General features: G+C 39.8%; 1 protein-coding gene and 1 non-coding gene across 2 annotated transcripts in view; one reads left to right on the forward strand and one right to left on the reverse strand.

Moving 5' to 3' along the window:
- Window positions 1–9019: 9019 nt before the first annotated feature.
- The window catches only part of CUNH18orf63 (chromosome unknown C18orf63 homolog), a 33226-nt gene continuing 20714 nt past the window's right edge, over window positions 9020–21531 (reverse strand). The window contains exons 8-12 of the mRNA XM_013123407.2: window positions 19082–19178; window positions 18884–18969; window positions 16273–16456; window positions 9990–11009; window positions 9020–9103 (exon numbers count right to left, since the gene is read on the reverse strand). Of these exons, the coding sequence (XP_012978861.2) occupies window positions 9020–9103; window positions 9990–11009; window positions 16273–16456; window positions 18884–18969; window positions 19082–19178 (1471 nt within the window). The remainder of the gene's footprint in view (window positions 9104–9989; window positions 11010–16272; window positions 16457–18883; window positions 18970–19081; window positions 19179–21531) is intronic.
- On the forward strand, window positions 11726–11828 carry LOC121144433. The gene has a single exon (XR_005881784.1). It is a non-coding gene; the product is annotated as a U6 spliceosomal RNA (small nuclear RNA).

A 21531-nucleotide genomic window follows, 5' to 3' on the forward strand; every position in this document is an offset into this window, starting at 1 on the left:
TACACTGTGCTAGTTTTCTCATGGCTGTGACAAGAACATCTAGCATAAACACTTTAAAATGAGGAAAGTTTTGTTTAGCTCTGTTTCAGTCCATCACGGCAGGGAGGGCATGACAGGACAGAAAAATTCACATCATGGTGCCTAGGAAGCAGCGACGGGATATGGTCCCACCTTCCATAGCTCCTTCACCTCCTAAAAGTCTACTCAGATTTTGATCCCATCAATGACCTTTAGGCCAGATTCCTCAACAGAAAATGGGGTCACATTAACTCCTAGACATGTTTCTTAGTCTCCCAGACATTTCTCAAGTCAATCAAGTGAATAGTGAAGGTTGGCCATTACATACACTGTGTTGCAGTATTTATTATCCTTCACCTGGTAACACATTACCCCCAACACTGTGTCTTAAAACAGGCATGAGGGTTTATCTCATACAGTGTCTGTGGGTTTGGGATTTGAAAGTGGTTTGGGTGTGGGATAGATGGGCCAAGCAGGACTCTTTGGGAGGCATTTTGGAAGCTTCTGGGTGTTCATAAAACCCTGAGTGAATTGTATATTTCTCCTCTCATTGCAATACCGACTATATATAAACTCTGTTCCTCCGTGCATTCTCAAACATCTGGGTAAGTTTGAGGGTTGGGACACTTTGTAAGTAGACAGATATGCTAAGACCTCATTAGTTTTCAACAGGTCTCATGAGAACAGTCATGTTTGCTTTTTAAGTTAACAAAAGATACATTTCTGGTTCTCTTGTTCCTTTATAGTTAATCTTCAAAGTGACACATCGCTATTTCAGGTTAACAATGGTCATATGTATGCCTAACATGGAGCTTCCTACATTTGCCTTTTATTCTCAGTTCTACCTCTTGGCATCTTCATATGTATTAACTAAACTGGAAACAGCTAATGATTTATACCAGAGTGCACATAAATTGACTTCTTAAGAACAAGTACTATAAAGTAAAAGTCATATAAGATGACTATAGGCCAAAACTACAGCTCAATGCACTATTCATTAACCTTTTCTAAAGAAAATTCCTCCAATGGCCTGATGTAATTAGACCATTTAATTTCATGCTACAGCAGCTCATGTGTAAAATTTATATTCCAGTTCTAGCTAGCTCAGCAGTGATATTTTCTGAGAACTCTTTCTTCCTAGATCTTGTTTAAAACCTGCAGTATCACCTTAGAGAAGCATTTCAAACTCTTACCAGTTACACAAACTGAAGTTACACTTCACCTTGTACAGGAGAAAGCCCTTTTAAGCAATGGTCAGAATTCCCACTTAAGGACCAGATGAAGAAGATGAGTCATTTCTTCTTCCATTCCTATACTTCCAGAACAGGAAGCACATTTCACAGAATGGTGTTAGATCTCTCCCCTGCACAGCAACTGGCCTAAAGAGAGCCAGTGCTTAATAACTACAACAGGACTATCTTTCCTGGAGGAGACTAGCTCAGCTCACCACATAGGAGCAACTTGTAGGTTTATTCAGCTCAGGGCAGATGTATTTACCTTTCTTGTGACTGTTAACCATCTTGGAGACCAGGAGCCATAGAAGTCTAAGAATAAAAACCCAGAAGTCTGAAGCCCTGAATTTTAGTCTTGATCCTGCCACTCAGCTGGATACATTGGACTGAGCAGATTTTAGAAATTCACGAGTCTTTTTTAAACTCAGGAGTAAAAGTTTATCATAATTTTATCATATTATTAAATTTAGATGGAAAACCATAGCGAGGTGCTTTTAATTAAAACTGTATTTAACAAACTATTATCGTAAAAATGTTTTTTCAGGATTTGGTAAAGATAACAATAATCTCCAGAAAGCTTTTTGAACTTAATTAGCTGTAAACATTTAAAACTTGTCTTGCCTGTAAATGTTTAAGCTATCTTAGCTGCTTTTCTATTGTCATGATAAAACACCTTGATCAAGGCAACTTATAAGAGGAAACATTTAATTTGGGGCCTATGGTTCCAGAAGATTAGATCATGTCCATCACAGTGAGGAGCATGGCAGCAGGCAGGAGGCAGGCAGGCATGGTAGCTGAAAGCGACATCTTGAGACACAACAATGAAACAGAATGCCAACAGGGAATGGCATGGGGTCTGAAACCTCAAACGCCCACCCCAGAGACACACCCCCTCCAATGGGGTCACACCCCCAATCCTTCCAAAACAGTTCCATCAGCTGGGGACCAAGCATTTAGACGCAAGAGTCTATGGAAGACATTCTCATTCAAACCACTCTGAGCTATTTCCAAACTACACATTTTCATTTAAACGTCTCACAAATATACTTCCCTCTCTTTTTGTTTGTTTTTCAAAGCAGAAGGAATTCTAGCCCATCTCAGTTTCTGTAAGCTGGCTAATTTGTCCATACTCCGAAACACTTTGGCTAAAGCAGTAATCACTTTATTTTTTTAAAAAAGGATTTGCCTACTAAGGTTTTAGAATTATAGCTAGTTCTATATATAGACAATGTCAGGTATAGAAGAAGGAAGAATCAGGTAGGGACTGGGGCACAAAAACCCTGTACTTCTCCCAGATTCAGACAGTTACACATTCTACCGTGCTGGTGGAGGCTCACAGAGAACACAGGTTACATTACAAGGGGGGGCTGGCTCCTAACACTTGCTCTCCTTTCTAGGCGGAAATCAATCATCAGGGTCATCAATGGCCTTCACACAGCAAACCCCAACAGTTGATACCATCCTTCCTTCTACTCCAAAATTTGCTTTTCAAAAAAAAATCTCATCCTTTTAAGCAATCAAGCCACAAACACTAGATTTATTGTGGATACTCCCTGCCCCAGGTGACAGGCTCTACCCCTCACAATACCACCGAACCATTTTTAACTTCCTTACCTGCTGCACCCATGGTGGTCTTGGCATGTCTGCCTGGGCTCTGAGCTGGTCTCTACTTCACTCCTATTCCTTGAGCCCCAATCTGTCCATACCACTGCATCCAGAGTATCGTGCAAACCCTGTCAGACTGGATCACTCTGTGGAATAAAACAAATGCTCTTCCCAGGGTCCACAGACTGGATGTGATCAACTTCATTCTCCCTCCTTGGCTTCTTTAACTCCAGCTTCTCCAGGCTCCTTGATGCTTCTGAACCGCAGGCTTCCTTGTGCCTATAAACCGCCTCTTTCTTTTCCTGTTGTAAACCAATGTCATGACTCCCTTATAAAAGTGCTTGACACATAGCAAGTACTTTAATGAAGACCTTTTTTCTTTTTCAAAACAGGGTTTCACTGTGTCGTCCTGGCTGCCCTGGAACCTTCTTTGTAGACTGGGTTGGACACAAGCTCAGCGATCCATCTGCCTCTGCCTCCCAAGAGCTGGGACTGGAGGCGTATACTACCACCACTGCCCAGCTAATGAATAATCTTTTAATGATGGGATGAGGGTCCCTTAAGAATAAAACTCTGTGATGTACTAAGGACCTAAGCTGGCTTAGGAAATGAACTATAGTGGGAAAGGAATTTGCAGGGCCCCGAAGCCCTCCCATCTCTGTACAGTCACTGTGACATCTGAAAAGTACATTCACTTGAAATGCCTTTATTGTTTGTCATCTGAAATAATATACAATGTGAACATCCTAAGCATAAATACATAAGGGCCATACATCTTTAAACCTTTTCATTGATTATTTGTAACTATCAACAAGTACTCATATATTAGCAAGTCCAGCATAAAAGTAGATCATATGGAACTTGAAAACAGAGTGAAAACTGTTTGGTAAACTAGTCAAATAAAAGCCAAACACTGAGATACTAGAAATGTTTATCTTATTTGTAACAGTGAGCAATAAACATAAAGTAAAAATAATTATAACATAATAGGAAATATAAAACCAAATACAAATATAGTAACCAGATAATATACAGGAGAAACATTTCTACATAACTTTAAGTATGATTCTTGGCATTAATTTTGGCTTATTTCTGCTAATTTGTTTTGGTGTGGTGGTTGATTTCTAAGCCTTTGGATATAGGCAAATATAAAGCCATTTATGATTTAAACCTGGAATGGCCCTATAATGCAGAATTGGAAAGAATTTTTGGAAGGAGTCCATACTGCAAACAAAGTATCAAAGCCTTTAAAAAGTAAAGTTTGTTTTTTCCACGTGGTTATGCAATTATTTTGGTTCTCAGAAATTGAAGTCTTTTAAAAATATTTTTCATTTTATGTTTATGAATGTTTTGCCTGTCCTGCATGTATTATGTGTGTGCCTGGTGCTTGAGAGACTGGAAGAGGGCATCAGATCCCCTTGGAACTCGAGTTACAGATGGTTGTGAGCAGCTAAATGGTGCTTGGAAAACATGCATCCTTGATAAAAGGAGCAAATGTTCTTAACAGCTATCTTCAGCCCCCAGAAATTGAAATCTTTAGTATGAACCAGAATCTTCATTGATTTATCTGGTGAATTTGAGAACAGAAATTTGGTGTGTGTGTGTGTTTCATTAGAATAAATATTACAAGACAAAAATGCGCTTTATTCTAAGAAACAGACTCATAGAGATTCGTTTTAGCATAGCAAGCCTTGTAAGTAAATGCACACTTGTCTAAAATGAAGTGCTGGTGCTTGGGTTATAGCTCAGCTGGTAGAGTGCTTGCCTCACATGCACGAAGCCCTGGATTCCATCTCTAGCATGGCATAAACTTGGCATGCTATAATCTAGTATTCTGGAAGCAGAGGTGGGAAGAGCAGCTGTTGAAAGTTATTCTAGCCTACATAGTGGGTTCAATGTCAACCTGGGCTACATGATGCCTTGTCTCAAAAGAGAAAAAGAAATAAATATTAGAATGTTTTCAGTTCTAAGTAGTAAAATTTAGTACAGTAGAGGAAGAGGAATGATCAAGACTCTGTAAAGAACTGGAAAACACCATACATGGCTTCAGCAGTAGACTCATTTTTTAACTAGTTTGCTGAGTTGAGTAATATGATATCTTCACTGCCTAAGGCATAATGATGGAGCAGCCTCACCAGTGAATGATGGTCCAAGAATGACCACATGTGGATGACTGTGCTGACCACATATGCATATTTCAGTACATCGCTCTCAAAAACAAATACATTTCTACACAAGTCCTGGTCTTTACTATGGTCGGGTCTTCTGGCTGTCCACAATGTGGGTTGCATGAGAAAGGAAGACTTAAAATGGACTTTGAGTTAAATGTATGTTCTCCTTATGAAGATGGTAACTTAGGAACTAGAGATAGTTCTGGAAGGTAGCAGTGCTCACAGTAAAGGTACAAGAGTAAGTTAATTACTAAGCACAACTCTGGGAGTGGGAGCCACACTCACATGTGGAGGAGGTTAGCACTTTTGTTTAACTGCAGTGCTGTGATAAATTTGGAGAAGCAGCAAACCATATTTAAACAATCATAGTTCATCTTACATTTGATTCCCTGCTGGTTCTTTTTATATGATGAAGGATTATTGTGGTAGGCTATTCAACAAAGAGTTTTGACCTTTAAAAACATATGCCAATTATATGTCATCAAATCCATCTGACGCCTAAAAGTTTTGAAAGTGAGGAAGGTTCTCATTTAGTGAGAAGTACTACTTGTGACTCTCGCTTCCATTCCGCCAAATGCCAGAGGTGTGACTCTCGGTTCCTTCCTCCAAATGACAGAGGTGTGACTGTTTCTTCCATTCCTCCAAATGCCAGAGGTGTGACTGCTGCTTCCATTCCTCCAAATACCAGAGGTGTGACTGTTGCTTCCATTCCTTCAAATGCCAGAGGTGTGACTGTAGGAGGAAAACAATGAGGTTAATTCTATACTATCAGGAACAAATTCTGCAGTCTCAATGTGCAAGACAACTCTTTCTGCATACTGAGAATCCGTGACTATATTGAGAGGCTCTGTAAAGTCTTTAAGTACCATGAGAATGGCATATAACTCTGCCTTTGGTACAGAATTGTAAGGGCTTTGAACTACTTTACTTATATTTCCTGATTTATACCCTGCCTTACTTGATTTGTTTGCATCTGTGTAGAAGGTAAGAACTCCAGAAATAGGTGTTTGCCTCACGATACGCAGAAGAATCCAAATAATTTTCTTTATGAATTTGATTCTCTCTGTTTTGGGATAGTTATTACTAATAGTTCCCAAAAAGTCACTGCAAGCTATTTGCCATACTCATTATCCTTCCATAAGGAGGAAATTTCCTCATTCGTTAAAGGTACAATAATTTCAGCTGGGTCTTTCCCAGTCAGTTCATGAAGCCTTAACTTACCTTTTAATATCAAATCAGAGACTATATGTACATAGGCGGTGAACTACGTCACTAACCAGGCCCACTTTTGGGCATGGTTAGGGGGCATTATGGGGGAAGGCATAAAAGATTGAACAACGGAAGTCTTGGTCTCTTTTTCCGGCTTTTGGCTTCCAGTTCGGTGGCGGGAAACTACCCGGCTCATCTGGGTTACTTGTTTGGTATCTTGTGAGTAATTTCTACAAAAAATACTTAGTTTTACTTTCAGTAAGTGTGCCGTTTATCGTTACAGCATCATGTGACTGTTGCTTCTATTCTTCCAAATACCAGAGGTGTGACTCTCGCTTCCTTCCTCCAAATGCCAGAGTTGTTGGTGGAGGACAAAAAGGTGGTTCTAGACACTTGGTTCATCACATATATAACCCTAAGCCTGAACCATGGGCCCACATGAGTTTGCTAAAGACTAGACTCAGCCTTCAGGGAAAGTCCATCCTTTACCAAGGTGGACACAGAACATGGCTCACTGCCTGACATCTAGCAGGACTAATGGACTGATGGGCACAGAAATCTGTACTACAATAAAGGCTCTAATTCTGTAGTAAAATTGAACTCATGTCCCTGGTGGCTTCCTGATGGCCACATATAAAAACAAAAGTAAAATTTAGTGGAATATAGCACATCACGAGCCCCCTAAATAAACATTAAGATTATGAAGAAGCACCGTGGTTACGAAGCAGTCTTTTTCCTAGCATAACTGCACGTCGTATGGTCACTTTGGAGACAAGCATAAGGAATACTCTCAAAATGTGCAGTATAAATACACACGTTCTTTCTTTAAAATCCCCTATATCTTGCATTGGGTAATATTCGAGAGTGTTCATGAGTGAAATTGTGTGATTCCTTGTATTTGCTTTAAAATGTTACAGTAAAAAGTATCCTGGAGGGACAAAGGAGACAGTGCCAAATGTTAACAGCCAGCAGATCTGGGTGACAGGCACTTAAGTTTCTTCATGCTGCTATCTGTTATCTTTATACTATCGTATCTGTGAAGCCCCTACCCATTTGATAATAAAACAGAATCACTTCAAACAAATTTCAGTAATAAAAATAGTAAAGGAAAAACAAAGGTATTTTCAAGTATCAAAAGTACTCCATTGGATAAGGTGGCACCTGGGAGGCAGAGGCAGGCAGATCTCTGTGAATTTGAGGCCAGCCTGGTTTACATAGCAAGTTCTAGGATAGCTGGAGCTACAGAGTGAAACTCTGTCTTTAAAAAATAGTGTACTGTATAACTTACAAGATTCTGTATATAACAATTTACATGACTTATAATACTGAAAGATTGCAAACAACTTAGGTATTAATCAGTAGGAAGTTAGTCAAATATGGCATATCCATATCTAATAAAATACTATGCAAAAATGAGAAAGAACAGTGTTGAGGAATGCAACAAGGGTCCCAGGGCAACACACACACACACACACACACACACACACACACACACACACACACACACACAGTCTTCTTGCCCACAGGCAATGTCTGGAAGAAGTTCAGCAGTGTTCTGAGTAATCATCCCTGAAAAGAGCAGTTGTAGTTGGATTTTTACTCTTTAGAAATTTGTTATTTTATGTGTATGGGTGTTTGGCTGTATATATGACTATATGTGCAAGCCTGATATTCACAGAGTCCAGAAGATGGCATTATATCCCCTTGACTGGAGTTATATATTGTTGTGAACCACCATGTTGGTCCTGGGAATAGAACCTGGGTCTTCTGGAAGAGGAATCAGCGCAATTCATGGCTAAGCTATCTCTCTAGTACCCAATTTTTAAAAATTCATTTATTGAATTACTCCACATTAGTAAAAACAATTTTTAATAGAAGTATGTACTGATTCTATAGCTGGGGATCACTATAGAAACTACAATTTTCTCATTGTGACATTCTTCCTAATAGAATGGTTTCATGTTAACATCATGACAGGCATTAAGTAATTCAAAATGAGAAAGGAACCATACTTCTGAGGACATGGAACCTAGAACAGATTTCTCTTATCTCTAAAAATGCAAATAGCCATTTCCAAGGCACATACAATATGTTCCTCAGCCACATGAGAGCATTAAAATGAAGATGTTTAAAACTACATAAGATATCACATCATATCATATATAGGAATAGACTTAGGTACCTTTTAGTTAACTTAAAACAGGTTGAAGATTCTATTAGCTATAGAAAGAAATAGCATTTGGAAAAGAAAATGTTTTCTAGTTGGTTCTAGTTGGAATGTATGCCAACAATTTTATGTGAAGAATATTTATGGATGTTTTACTAATGTTTTCTCTTAGAATAGAACAGATGGCAACAAGGAATAAAATGTTATTTCCAGATGTACAGTTTTGTGGATTTGGTGCCAAGGACCAAATTTAAGCATAGTTGGCACTGTAGCACTTCAGGGGTAGATTTCAACTTAATGATTAGCACTGGGACTTCACTTGAGGTCTGTTATTTGGGTCATGGCCAAGCAGAAGGACATTTTAGTGGGGTCATAGGCTTGCATGTTCGGTCAGCTGCTGTGGCTGCAATGCTGGCTCTGGCTTCCTGGTCAGTGAGACCCCAGGAGTAAAGAGAAGGGCGACTGGGGGGTTCTTTCTGAAAGCCATTCTTCTTTGGGTCTACACAATGGAAAACAGTTGTCTATTCACAGGGTATGCTGTTCCTACTTCCTTGCTAGTTTAAGCGTAGCTATCTCTATGTAAGTAATTTAAGTGAAATGAGTACATACAATTGCAGTTACTTGGTAAACAGTCTCTGTTCCACACTGTACTCAGCCTCTGGAATGCTGAAGGAATTATTAGGCTTTGTTGTATTGGATACCTGTATCAAATTGAAGAACAACATTTTGTTAAAAATTAACCATATTACTAACAGATTTGATTCTTAAGCAAGTTGGTCTCTCTTTTTAAAATTCTTTTGACAATTTAATGCATGTATATAGTGAATTTTGGTCATTTTCATTCCCAGTACCTCCCCAAACCCTTCTTCCTCTTCTACCAAAGTCCTTTAATACAAGTATGCTCCTACTCTGATGTCTTTATTTTGCTGACCAACTGAGTTTAATTTTGGTTACTTTCATGAGCATAGTGGGAAGTTATTTGCTGGAGCATGATCAACATGTCAGTGACTACACCACCGAAGAAAATGATACCTTATCCTTAGTATCCCTTAACAGTTTATATTCTCTCAGAGTGAGTGGGAACTCATGAGCCTCTTTCCCATTCCCATGAAATGTTGGTAGGCCCAATCTTCTTCAGGTCTTTTGTAGGGAACCATAGCTAAAGTGAGTTCATGGGTGCAAGGGACATTGTTTCACAGACCCCCTTCCCCATCCTCCAGCTCTGTCATCCTTTCTGCTGCCCCTCCTACAGTGTTCTGTGAATCATCGATGTCCTTTGTGATGTTTTTATTTGTTTTTTGAGACAGGTTTTGTCTGTGTAGCCCTGGCTGTCCTGGAACTTGCTCTGTAGACCAGGCTGGCCTCAAACTCACAGAGATCTGCCTGCTCTGCCTCCCAAGGCCTGGGATTAAGGGTGTGCGTGCATCATCACTGCCCCGCTGTCCTTTTTAAGGTGGAGCAAGTGGGCTTTCTTAATAACCACATTTCTAAGTCAACCTGGGCAAATTATTTACATTCTTATTTAAGGGTCTAAAAGTCTAGCCTATTATGAATTTTTCCAGATTGGAAGAAAATGCAGATCTTCACCTGTTTCTTAGAGGAACCAGGTTGCCTCTGCTGTGCAGCATTAGAACGATGCTTTGTAGAAGATTTTGAAGACTGGAGACATAATTTCCATCTGTTCTTCTGGGATGCTTTGCTCGATATCAGGCCATGTTCAGCTCCATCTGCTTCTCTAGTTAGATTTGCCAATTGTTGCTGTTGTACTTGGGAGTCTTCAGTTTCTAAGTCTGATTCAAAAATGTGTGGCTGGCTTTTGAGTTTTAGTGACTCGTGGCTTTTCCCTAAAATTTGTGTTATAAAACTGCTTGTTAAATTGTCCTTTCCACTGGCGTGGCTGTCAACAGCATTTCTTATTGAACTTACACTGTTACTTGACATTTGTGTCATGGCAGTAGTAGGCAGAGGTTTGCCTGCACTGAGGTGCGCTGTCAGTTTAGCAGCAGAAGAGGGAAGTTCCCTCTGGAGCTCCCAGGTATCAGTGCTTATCCCTAGCGGAGGTCTGAAGCTCTTCTGATTGATGTTCCTAGCCTGTACTTGAATGTTACCGTCTGGTGCTTTTCTAGTAGCTGAACCTAAACTTGCTTTGCCTCTCTGGGTTACTCTAGTTTTCTGTGTCAGTAGGATAGGCTCTGTAACAGTGCTCTGGTTTCTTTCCACGTTGCCAAGCGCTGAGATGTCTTTGCTTGCTTGCGCAGATTTCCTTTTGAAGACTGGTATGAATGCCGGGGCTCTCTTACTTTGTGAGCAAGGGTGACTGCGTTGAACCTGTGCATTTTCTCTGCTGAGCTTTGACTCCCCCACAAGTAGCTGTGGTGCCTGGTGAGGCCAGGAGGGCTTTCTGTCCTGAGGAGAACATGGCTGGAAGCTCCCAGCTGAAAACAAGCCTGAACGCGGCTGGCTGACAAAGGGCTCCACCTTGTGGTTGGCTGCTGTTGGCTGAGGGACCAAACATAGAGGCCCTGTGGGGTTCCGCAAAGGGGCTTGAGTTAGAGAAGCTCTGAAGGGTTTCTTAGTCGTCAGATTGGGGGGTTTGACTTTATTTTCCTGGAAGGGTAGAGATTAGGGGAAATTATGTAATAATTGTAAGGGAAAATTGAAGGAAAACACGAAGTATCAGGACAAGAATATAAAGTAACACTAAAATGCATAGAACCGTTGAAAAAGAGACTATAAATGAGCCTTCTGGTGTAATGTGTAGATTTCTCACGGCACACTGTAACCCTGTGTAAGTCAACTGTAAAAATCACACACAGCTACCAAGTCCAGATGTGCTCAAGCACTCTTCTAGCTTCCTGAGGTCCCTCTTCCCAGCTCTCTGTTGTGGCCTCTCCTTTCTTTAAAGTCCTATCATGAGTCCTCCACCAGTCAAGCTATGGAGGAATGACCTCTTATTTCAGTTTTCAAGGCTCCCTTACTAGTTAGTATTTATTCATCATTTAAAACACAAGGTTGTATGGTTTCGTGCCTTAGTGTGGAGTGTAAGAACTGTGCTCATTTAGTCTTATCTCTTCCGAAGTTACTGAGAAATACTCACTAAAATGATCTAACAGAGGGGTGGATACATCTACACAGCACCTTTAAGTGAGACTTTGACTTCAGGGAAGAGAGGCCTGTCTTAAGCCTGCTTATGTGTTTATGTCCACCACAGTTTCTGGTGTCTAGCAGTGACTCAGCAAATATTTGACTAGTTGGATGCAGCCAAGCGATCCAAGCACATCCTCTCCTTTATAATCTGTTTGCCTATAAAATCAAGTTTTACCATGCTCACTTCTGAGCACACAGACTAAAACTGTAGTAATTCCGAGATTAGTATGGCCTCTGAACAAGAGTGACAGGCAGATTTGTGAAGTGCTCCATATTTAGAATAAAGAAACAAATGAAAAGAAACAAATGTTCCCATTACATTGTTCTAGGTGCACAATTGGGAGTCCTCTAGTACACTTACCACTGAACTGGGTGATAGAGCTGTCACCTACATTGTCTTCATCCCACACAAAAACAAAACTTTGTATTTTGTAAATAATAATTCACACTTCCTCTTACACTGGCATTCTGGTAAGTTCTGCTCTATTTTCTTTTGCTATGCACCTGCTCATTCTAGATATGAGATCACACAATATTTTTCTTTTAGTGTTGGCTTTATTTCACCTAACATACTATTTTTTCAAGATTCATGTATGTTGTAGCATGTATCAGAGTTTCTTTTCTTGTGGTTGACTATTCCACTGTATGTATACATGACAGTTTGCTTATCTGTTCAGTTGCTGATGGACAGTATCTCTAATGTTTTAAAATAAATGTTTACTGGGCTTCAGTTTCTAAAGAACAATTGCACTAGTTAGTTTTTGTCAACTTGCCACAAGTTAGCGTCAGCTGGGAATAGGGGGTCTCACCTGACTGAGGAACTACCGATATCAGATTGGTCTATAATTAGGCCTGTAGAGGTATTTTCTTAATTAATCATTGATATATGAGGGTCCAGCCCACTGCGGTGTTCTTCAGTTACATAAGAAAGCTGGCTTAGCAAGCCATGGAGAGCAAGCCAGTAAGGACCATTTCTTCACAGTACCTGCCTCTGCTCCTACTTGAATTCCTGCTGGGTTTCCTCTTCTCTACAAAGAGTACTAGATAACCAACATCTCCACAAACCACTGTCCTTGCCTTATACACACTATGTAAGCACACAGGTGCTGTCATGAGAAAAATCATAAGTTTGGCTGAAATTCCACCAAATACATTGTCAAACTGATTGAGTAACTCTGGAGAGCAAATGTTTTCCCATTGCCTTGAAAGAAACATATGTAAGAACAAAGTTAAAATTGATTATTGATAAGCAAAGAACACTTGCCTTTTAGATCCTTGGGTTTCACAAACTGTATGTTTTTTAATGTATTCATTACTTGAGGTACGCAAAGAAAAACTCTAGGCAGATTTGGGTAAGGACAAATTACTTGCTTTCTGAGATGTGTTATATTCACACCAGCTTTTCTTCACCTGTCTGAGACGCACATCTGGTGAGAGTAGTTTCCAGGATACCAGTTTGGCCCCTCACTTGTCAATATATTATTCACTCTGTTTTAATTTTTAAAATACCATACATAGCCAAAAGGGAGGAAACTTTTAGGTTTCTATTCAAAATGTATAGAAAAGCAAAAGGGGCCTATGTAAACAGCAGATGAGATCATAAATAATTCACAGAACTTAAATAATCTTAAACTGTCAGCAAACTGAAGCTCTGTGAAGCCATGAGTTGATTAAAAAGCATATGCTTCACTATTCATCTAGATGTTGTTGGAAAATGTAGCTTGGTAGAATTTTAATTTCCCAGATGTACATAATGAATACAACTTTGTTTAATGATATAAAATTATATGAGCTAAAAGTTTTACGATATCCAATAGAATGCCAGTACTAAGGTAATTGTAAGAAGAACTTGAGAAGTCTACCACTTATCTAGGCTATGTGGTTGGATGTCACCGAAGGGGAAAGTCTTTCTGTTGCACCCAGGCACTTGGTGTGGGAAGATCAGGACAGTGTCTTCCTTCCTGTTAACCATAAAACATCCAGGAAGGTTGAAGCAAAAAGGGGACAGGATGCTAAGGCTTAGCAACACACACACACACACACACACACACACACACACACACACCATGATTGCTGAACCTGGAGATAATGTAATCCAGGGTGCCACACTTTGTCAAAACTAGCAGTAATGGGCAGTGTTATAGAATGTCAGGGGAGGGAGCGATAAAATTAAAAAAAATATTTAAAAAGAAAATTGAAAATTAACCAGAGTGACTAATCAGATGTTCATTATTTATTAAATTGTGGTTATATGTGCGGCACCACACTTGAGGAACACTCAAGAGGGTTATGCAGCTTGGATATTGTCCCCTATGAGGAGCAATGGTCTCCTGACAGGGTTGACCTTAGCTGTGGGAACATGCTTTGGCTGCTAATTTCTTTGCTTCCTTCACAGGGCTCCCTGTGTAACTCCTAAGGGCTGACTCTGACAAACATGTGAGCCCTGGACTCCACCCTAGAATGCTCCCCCCGCCCAATCTGGGACAAGTGCTCTCATCACTACCACTGTACCTCACCCCTTTTTCAGCTGAGGAAACTAAGGCACAAGGAGATCAAAGGTCTGCTCCAAATCACGAAATGCCAAGGAATTTGGATCCAGACAGCCATTTTTCAGAGCCTGAGCTATCAACCAGAAATCTAGGGTTTATTTGAATTCATCTTCTTGATTATTGTGCTAAGAATCTGACCAGGCTTCAATTTTAAGTCAGAAATGTATTGACTTTGTGTTGGTGAGGACACTTGAACTCTGTGCTGTGGGTCCCACTGTAGCATTGAGAAAGCAATTCTTAATCCCAAGAATCCTTACTGAAAATTAAATGAGGTAGTATACAGAAGCAGCTGGCACATAGAATATCAGGCATAAGTAGAATAAAACCTCATTGTCAACAGCAGTGTGCAGACAAGAATTTCAGTTAAGTGCTACTGTACATTTATGAAAAGCTTTGCAAATTGGATATGGGCTGAAAATATGATGTATGCAATATGTAGTCAATACAAATGTATGATGTGTCTATTCAGCAAAGATTCCTCAGATTGGATTTGGCAAGCAATGTAATTTTTAAAAATTTGATGCCAGCCAGACATGGTAGTGCATGCCTTTAATCTCAGGGCTCCAGGAGGACTAGTGGCAGATCTCAGTGAGTTTTAAGTCCAGCCTACTCTACAGAGTGAGTTCTAGGACAGCCAGAGCAACATAGTGAGATTTTTGTCTTAAAAATTAAAAAAATCCATACTTTTGTTAATTTTGAGATATAATATAGGTATCAAATAAGGCATTTGTCCACTCACACTCCTTTTCAGGAAAGCATGTTGCAGAATGAAGGGAGATACGGTGCTCTATACAGCTGATGAAGAATTCATGCCTAACATGCTATAATAATACCTATCAATGAAATTGGCAGACAGCCTTTCAAAACAGATATCCAAATATTAGTATACATAAATAATCAAGACATGCACATTAAAAGCAGATGATAATAAGCATATCTGCCAGAGTTGCTAAAGTAAAGGTCAACAATACCACATATGAATAAGGGAAAGGAGCAACAGCCAAAGGTTCACAAACTGCTACAGACACACAGACACTGTGGGAGATAGCCTGGAATAGTCCTACACTTGGAAATACACATACTGATTCTACATTTATGAGATATGTGTACATGGCCTAGAGGATGTCTACTAGAATGTTCACTACCACATTACTGCAAATAGCCCTCAAACAATCCAGCTGTCAATCAACAATATTCTGGAAAAATTAACAGCTATGGCATAACCACATAACTGTATGGAAATGGAAGGGAATGGACTGTAGCTTAGTGGAACAACACAGATGAGTGTCACAACACTTTTCTAAAGCAAAGATACAGTCTTAGAAACACAAACAATGCTTTCTCCTGCATAAAATTCAAAACTGGACATCACTAAAACCTTGCTTTTACATACATGCTTCCTAAAGACAAAGGACCATCAGAGGAAGTCATGACAGTGGTTACCTCTCTGAACATACAGTAAGGAAAATGAGAGCAGGATGCTGCACTGGGTTACACGAACAATTATACAACAAGATGTATGTGTATCCTTTCTCTGTGTGTATAGAATGGCACAATACAAACAGATTGTAAAAGGCAGGGGTGGGGCCAGAGCCAGAGGTAACTCTCCTCCCCTTAAACATTTCCAGCCCTAGAAAATATAAAAAACCGGAATAGTTTTCAGGTTGTGTCTTCCTCCCCTGTTCTGCTAAGTCTGGGGTGTAGCAAAATTCCCAAAGAGCCATATCTTCTGACACTTGTCTGTCTGCAGGGAGCTGGGGAGCCAGGTTTGTGTGCTGGTTTCCTCCTGAAATTATTGCAGAGGCAAACACTGGTATGGCTTTCCTCATGCTGCAGGGTTCAGAGACACCCCTTCCTGACTCCACCTGGTGGGCAGCTGCCACCAACTTCTACTGAACAGGCCCGCCCTCTCCCCCAGCCCCCGCATTCAATATGTCAAGGTGAACACGTCACAAAACTCTCTCTTAATCGACAATAACCCTTCTTGTGCACATCTAGATATGGATGAAACATATCAGAAGCAATGATTGTGTATCATATGAAATACAATAATAGCAAACTGCAGGGCAAAGAGTTAAGTAACAATAACAACAAATAGCATTTGTGAGACGGTGTACTGAGAAAAGTTTACTAAATAATTCAGAGACCCTGGATGAGATAAAAGTACATCTTACCTGTTTTTGTGGTCTGCTAAGCTCCTGTGTGTAGTAGCATGGCTTATTTGTCATCTTTATGGGAAATCCACATATGTGTGGCAGTTTAGATTTTAAATCTGAAAGGAAACTTTTCAACACACCTTCCAAATCCACCCTTGGGAAGAATTGAATGGGCTGACTTCTGATGCAGCTGAGAGGGTACCTGAGCACGATTAAAGATTAAAGAGCAACAAAAGATTTCTGTCTGCAGGGCAGAGAAAATTTTAAGCTGGCGGCAATGTCCACAAGACATAGACAGACAGATTCTATTTTTATGTTACATCTTACAGTTGTCAAAGCTAAAATGCATTGTTTCATTCCTCCTATTTTAAGTTTATTTTTATTATCAAATTGTGTGTGTGTGTGTGTGAGATATGACACAATCAAGGTGACTCACTGTGTCTTCATTTTGTAAATATAATTGTAAGTAGAGTAGATTACAATATCTCAGGAAAGATTTATAAAGAATGTGCCATCCGTCACCTGTACACACAGAGAAAAAGAACAAAATTTGTGAACAGTAAACTGCTCCTATTTTCAAAAGCAATGAAAAACTTGGCACAGAGAAGAAACACATTGCAATTATATTCAAACTTCAAAAGCAGTCCTTCAAGGAAAGCAGTCGCTTTTCATAATGAGAAATCTTCTAAACACTTGGGATAGTGTTGGCATATAATGAAAGGGAATTGCTAGCAGTGTCGATTGTAGGTTTATTGTGCATTATCTGGATTAGGAAAGAGAGCAGAACATGGGCTCTTCCATTTGTAAACCCCAGCCTGTAAGAATGGTGAAAGCCAGGCTAATTGAGATTCAAGAGCTCCACCTAGTTACTCGTGTTCTGTTTCTCTGTATATTTTAAAGTAATAATAAGAAAGATATTTTCCTAAATCAATGCAGTGTGTTAAGTGCAAGTCAAATCTAAAAAAAAAAAAAACAAATCTTTTAAAAAGGAAGATCTCAGTAATGTTGAATTTAACATTTTCAATAATGTCCAATCAACACTGGGGGAAATCTTGACTTAAGAGAGTCCTACAGTTGGTTTCTTATGTTCTACTAGGAAATACATGTATATATGTTTTCCTATTCTGAATTTTCTTTTCTTGTCTAAATTTTGCAATAGTCTTTAAAGAAAAGTCCTTATTGTAGGGAAAAGGGTCCAGCCAAAGAAACACACCTTGAGCACAGCCAAAGAAACATACTTTGGCCCTGCAACCAGAACCAAAGAAATGTACCCTGACCCTGAAACCAGTGCCAAAAAAACACACTTTGTCCCTGGAATCAGAACCAGTGAAAGAAATACACCCTGGCCCTAAAACTAGAGCCAAAAGGCTAAAAAGGATCAGAGAAAGAAACACACTTTGGCCTTGAAACCAGAGCCAAATCTGATCCTAAACCTGTGCAGAAAACTAACCAGTCCCTGAGCAGGAGATCTAGTCATCATAAGCTCAGGATCGAAAGCTGACCAATCCCCACTCTGGAAAACTCCACCCCCTAAGAATCCCTATATAAACCCTATATCTGTTCAGCTTGTGGTTGTTCAGGCTGCCCTGCTGTCCTCTGCTACCCTGGCAGAGGGCAGCCACTCTCCTGGATTCTTCTCTCCCAATAAACCTCTTGGATGGGCTTTGGGTGAAGACCTTCTTTTGCAGCAGAGTAGAGCCGACCCTGGGCAGAGCAGAGCAAGCAGGGCTGTAACACTTCTGCCGGGGAAACCTTCCCCTGGCAGAGCAGAGTTGCTACACTCTGCTCTCCACTCTCCAAGAAGCAGAACTGAACAGTAGTAACTTCACCCAGGAAACCCTTTCCTGGTGGAGCAAAACTGCTACACTGGGAAAACATCTCCAGCTGGAAAACCCTCCCCTGCTGGAGCAGAGATGATACACTGATGAAGCTTTCCCTGAAGCGGGGCTGTAAGCTGCTATGCTTACTGTGACTTGTGGTAGTTCTTGGCTCCCGAGCTCCAGAATACCTTTCCATCCAAGCTGTAACACTCAGAATTCCTTGGCTCCCAAGTGCCACAATCCATCCCTGTCGAAATGCTTACACTTATAGCCTAGAATGGTAGTAATTCCAGCACTGAGGAAGCTGAGGCAGGAAGAATGACCAGTTCAAAACTAGCGTGGGTTACATAACAAGACCCTATCTTCTTCCTGTCACCAAAGTGGTTTCATATTAGAAGCAGTTAAGATCTGCTGGGTCTTTTATTAAGAAATGAGAGGTTGGGAATACATCTCAGCTGGTAGAATGAAGGCCTGTCTTGCAGTAAGTGCTGAATTCAACCCTATCCTCAGTGTAAACTGGATGCGGTGGTGTATGCTTGTAAGAGAAGTACAGACAGGAGCATCAGAAATTCCAGAATAGCCTAGGATACACAGTGAGTTCTCAGTCCGACTAGGCTATATTTTACCAGTCTCAAAAAAAAAAAGAACCAAAAGTCACATAAATTCTCATTAGTATCATTTCCCAAGCTAAATTAAAACAACTATGCAGGAAAAGAAGTGCCATTAAATAATGTCAGCATGGGGCATGAACAAAGCTGGCTCATAAGGCAGACAGAAAGTATCTGTTATCATTAGTGTGCAAAGGATACGTGAAGGTCTTTTCTTTGATCATTTTGAAATAGATGCTACAGTATATTTTCATATCTCCACAGTCTGCTGGAAGTTTATAGCCATACTATAAGGTAAGCACACATTATAGATACATTTAGAGGAGGCTATTCTTACGTTACATGGAAAAAAAAAAAGAGATCAAATAAGATTTAGTGTGGTACACATGTGATCCCTACCAGGTCATCCCAATGCCTCTGGAAATCTTCAAAGGAATGATAGGGACATTCGGGTGGTGCAGTATGAAGAAAATTTATTATCTGCCCCATTTTCATACTATGAAAAATGAGATTTGATACAGCATTATGTCAATGTTTAAATCCAGCTAAATGTTGTTTGAGAAGTTAACTGTGCTTTGGAACATATTCTAAAAGACTCAGCAAGTATGCTACTATCCACATACAAACAACAAACTAATTACTTACACCTAGTGCCAAACTCAATCGCATTAAGGCTTTTGTCTTGACATGCAAATTTTAGATATATTTGGTATGCTTTGAAATATAAATAGGTTATGGAATGCCTTAATCAACTTAATATACACAGTACTTCACATATGTATATGTTTTGTGGTAAAAAAATACTTAAAATCTATTGGTAGTGATTTTAAAGATCAGATTGTTGATATTAACTATAATGTGTTGTACAATGGATGTCTTCTTTTTTAACTTATTTCTCCTGTCTGGGATTCTTTATCATTGACCAACATTTCTCTACTATAGTCCTAAGCTCCATCCTACTCCTAGTAATTGCTATTTTACTGTTTTTATGAGTTCAACTTGTTAGATGCTACATATAAGATCACATAGAATTTGTCTAGCTTATTTTGCTTAATACAACATGTTTCAGGCTCATAGTTCTTATTGTCACACTCATGACACGATTGCCTTTCTTGTCAAGGCTGAATTTTGTTCCACTGTAAACATACCACGTCATGATCTATTCTACCTAGATACAACCTAAGTTGTATCTGCATTTCAGCCAATGTGACTAGTACTGCAATGAATCTGAGTGCAAAAATAACTCTGACATAGTGATTTTATTTCTTTTTGATATAAAGGATGATCATATGGTAATCCCAGTTTTACCCTTTTGAGAAATTTCCATATTGTTTTCTATAATACTTATACTAATTTACATTCTCATGAGCAGTATGCTGACATTGCCTTTACATGTAATACTTACATTTTTTAAATTTAAGGATTTTGTACATGACTACATTGTATTTCCATCCTTTCCACCCTCAACTCCCCATATTCTCCCAACCACTCCTTTTCAATTTATATATATATATATCAAACAGAGGAAGTCATATACATATATATATACATATATATATGTGTGTGTGTGTACATATATCATACCTATACATGAATATATCACCTACTGAGTCCTGTTAGTTTGCACTTATTTGCATTTGTTTAGAGCTGACTTTTGAGGACTGTGGTTTTGTCCCTAAAACCAAAACAACACCAAAAAATTGTTCTCTGTCCTTAGTAGGCTTTGCCTACAGCTTTTCATCTAGGTGAAGGATGTCATGAATTTTTTCCAATTCACATTGGTGTGTTGATAAGTGTGGTATTTGCAGGTTTTGTATAGACAACCACACTCGTGGAGAGTTCATGGGTGCAAATCCCCGTCCAAAAGAAACTACCAGACAGCAGGCATCTCAGCCCTCTGGTTCTCAGTCTTTCCATCCCAGCCTCCAAGATGTTCCCTGAGCCTAGGTATAGGTGTTGTGTTACAGATTTCCCTTTGGGGACTGGGGATGCCACAGTCACTTGTGCTCTACCTGTTGATGGGTTGTGGATCTAATAGTCTGCTGGAAAAAGAAGCTTCTTTTGCAATGAGAGCCACACTTATCTATGAGCAGATGGATGAGTATGCAGAAGACAATTGGAAGCTGTATCACTTCAACAATAGGGCCCTGTTCAGCCACAGATTCTTGGGAAAATTTACAGTAGCCGGTGGGAGTTACCTCCAAGTGAGTAGATGGGGTTCTAATTAGACATTGCTTAGTTGCCTTCAGAATACAAGCACCACTACTGCACTGTCTTCCAAGTCCCCATTACTGTGGTTCTCAGGCTTTAGCATTGGGTAAGACTGGATATCTTTCCTTCTTAGGCATCTGACACAGCACCTTCTAACACATGGCAACTAGCTTCAGGGAGGAGACTCCCAGATAAGTTTCAGCTTGGTATCTACAGGTTCTGTGACCACAGTTTGAAGAGTCTTCAGCAATCGGGTCTTACCTTCATGTTTTGTTAGGCAACCAACAACAATGGACTCCTTGACTAACAACCCAAGGGAAGCAGCTGCTGCCTGACACTTGGTTTTTTGTTAAATAGTCCAAGTCTCCTGGGAGGAGCATTATCCTGCTCTGTGGGATAACTGCTTCAAAACATGTTCTCTCTATCCATTTATATCATACTTATATTATGTTTCCTCATGCTCCTCAGTTAAATTCCCCATCTCATTTCCCCCTTCACAGCACCCATGTCCTGGTATTCCTCTCTCTAACACTGCTTTTCCTCCCTCTTCCAATGGTCTCTTTCTACTTCACAGGCTTCTGTGGGTACTCCAAGTTATACACTTCCAACCTATAGATTCAGATTTAGAACCCACAAAT

The sequence above is a fragment of the Mesocricetus auratus genome, unplaced genomic scaffold (genome assembly GCF_017639785.1).
Source record: "Mesocricetus auratus isolate SY011 unplaced genomic scaffold, BCM_Maur_2.0 Super-Scaffold_100015, whole genome shotgun sequence".
Lineage (NCBI taxonomy): Eukaryota > Metazoa > Chordata > Mammalia > Rodentia > Cricetidae > Mesocricetus > Mesocricetus auratus.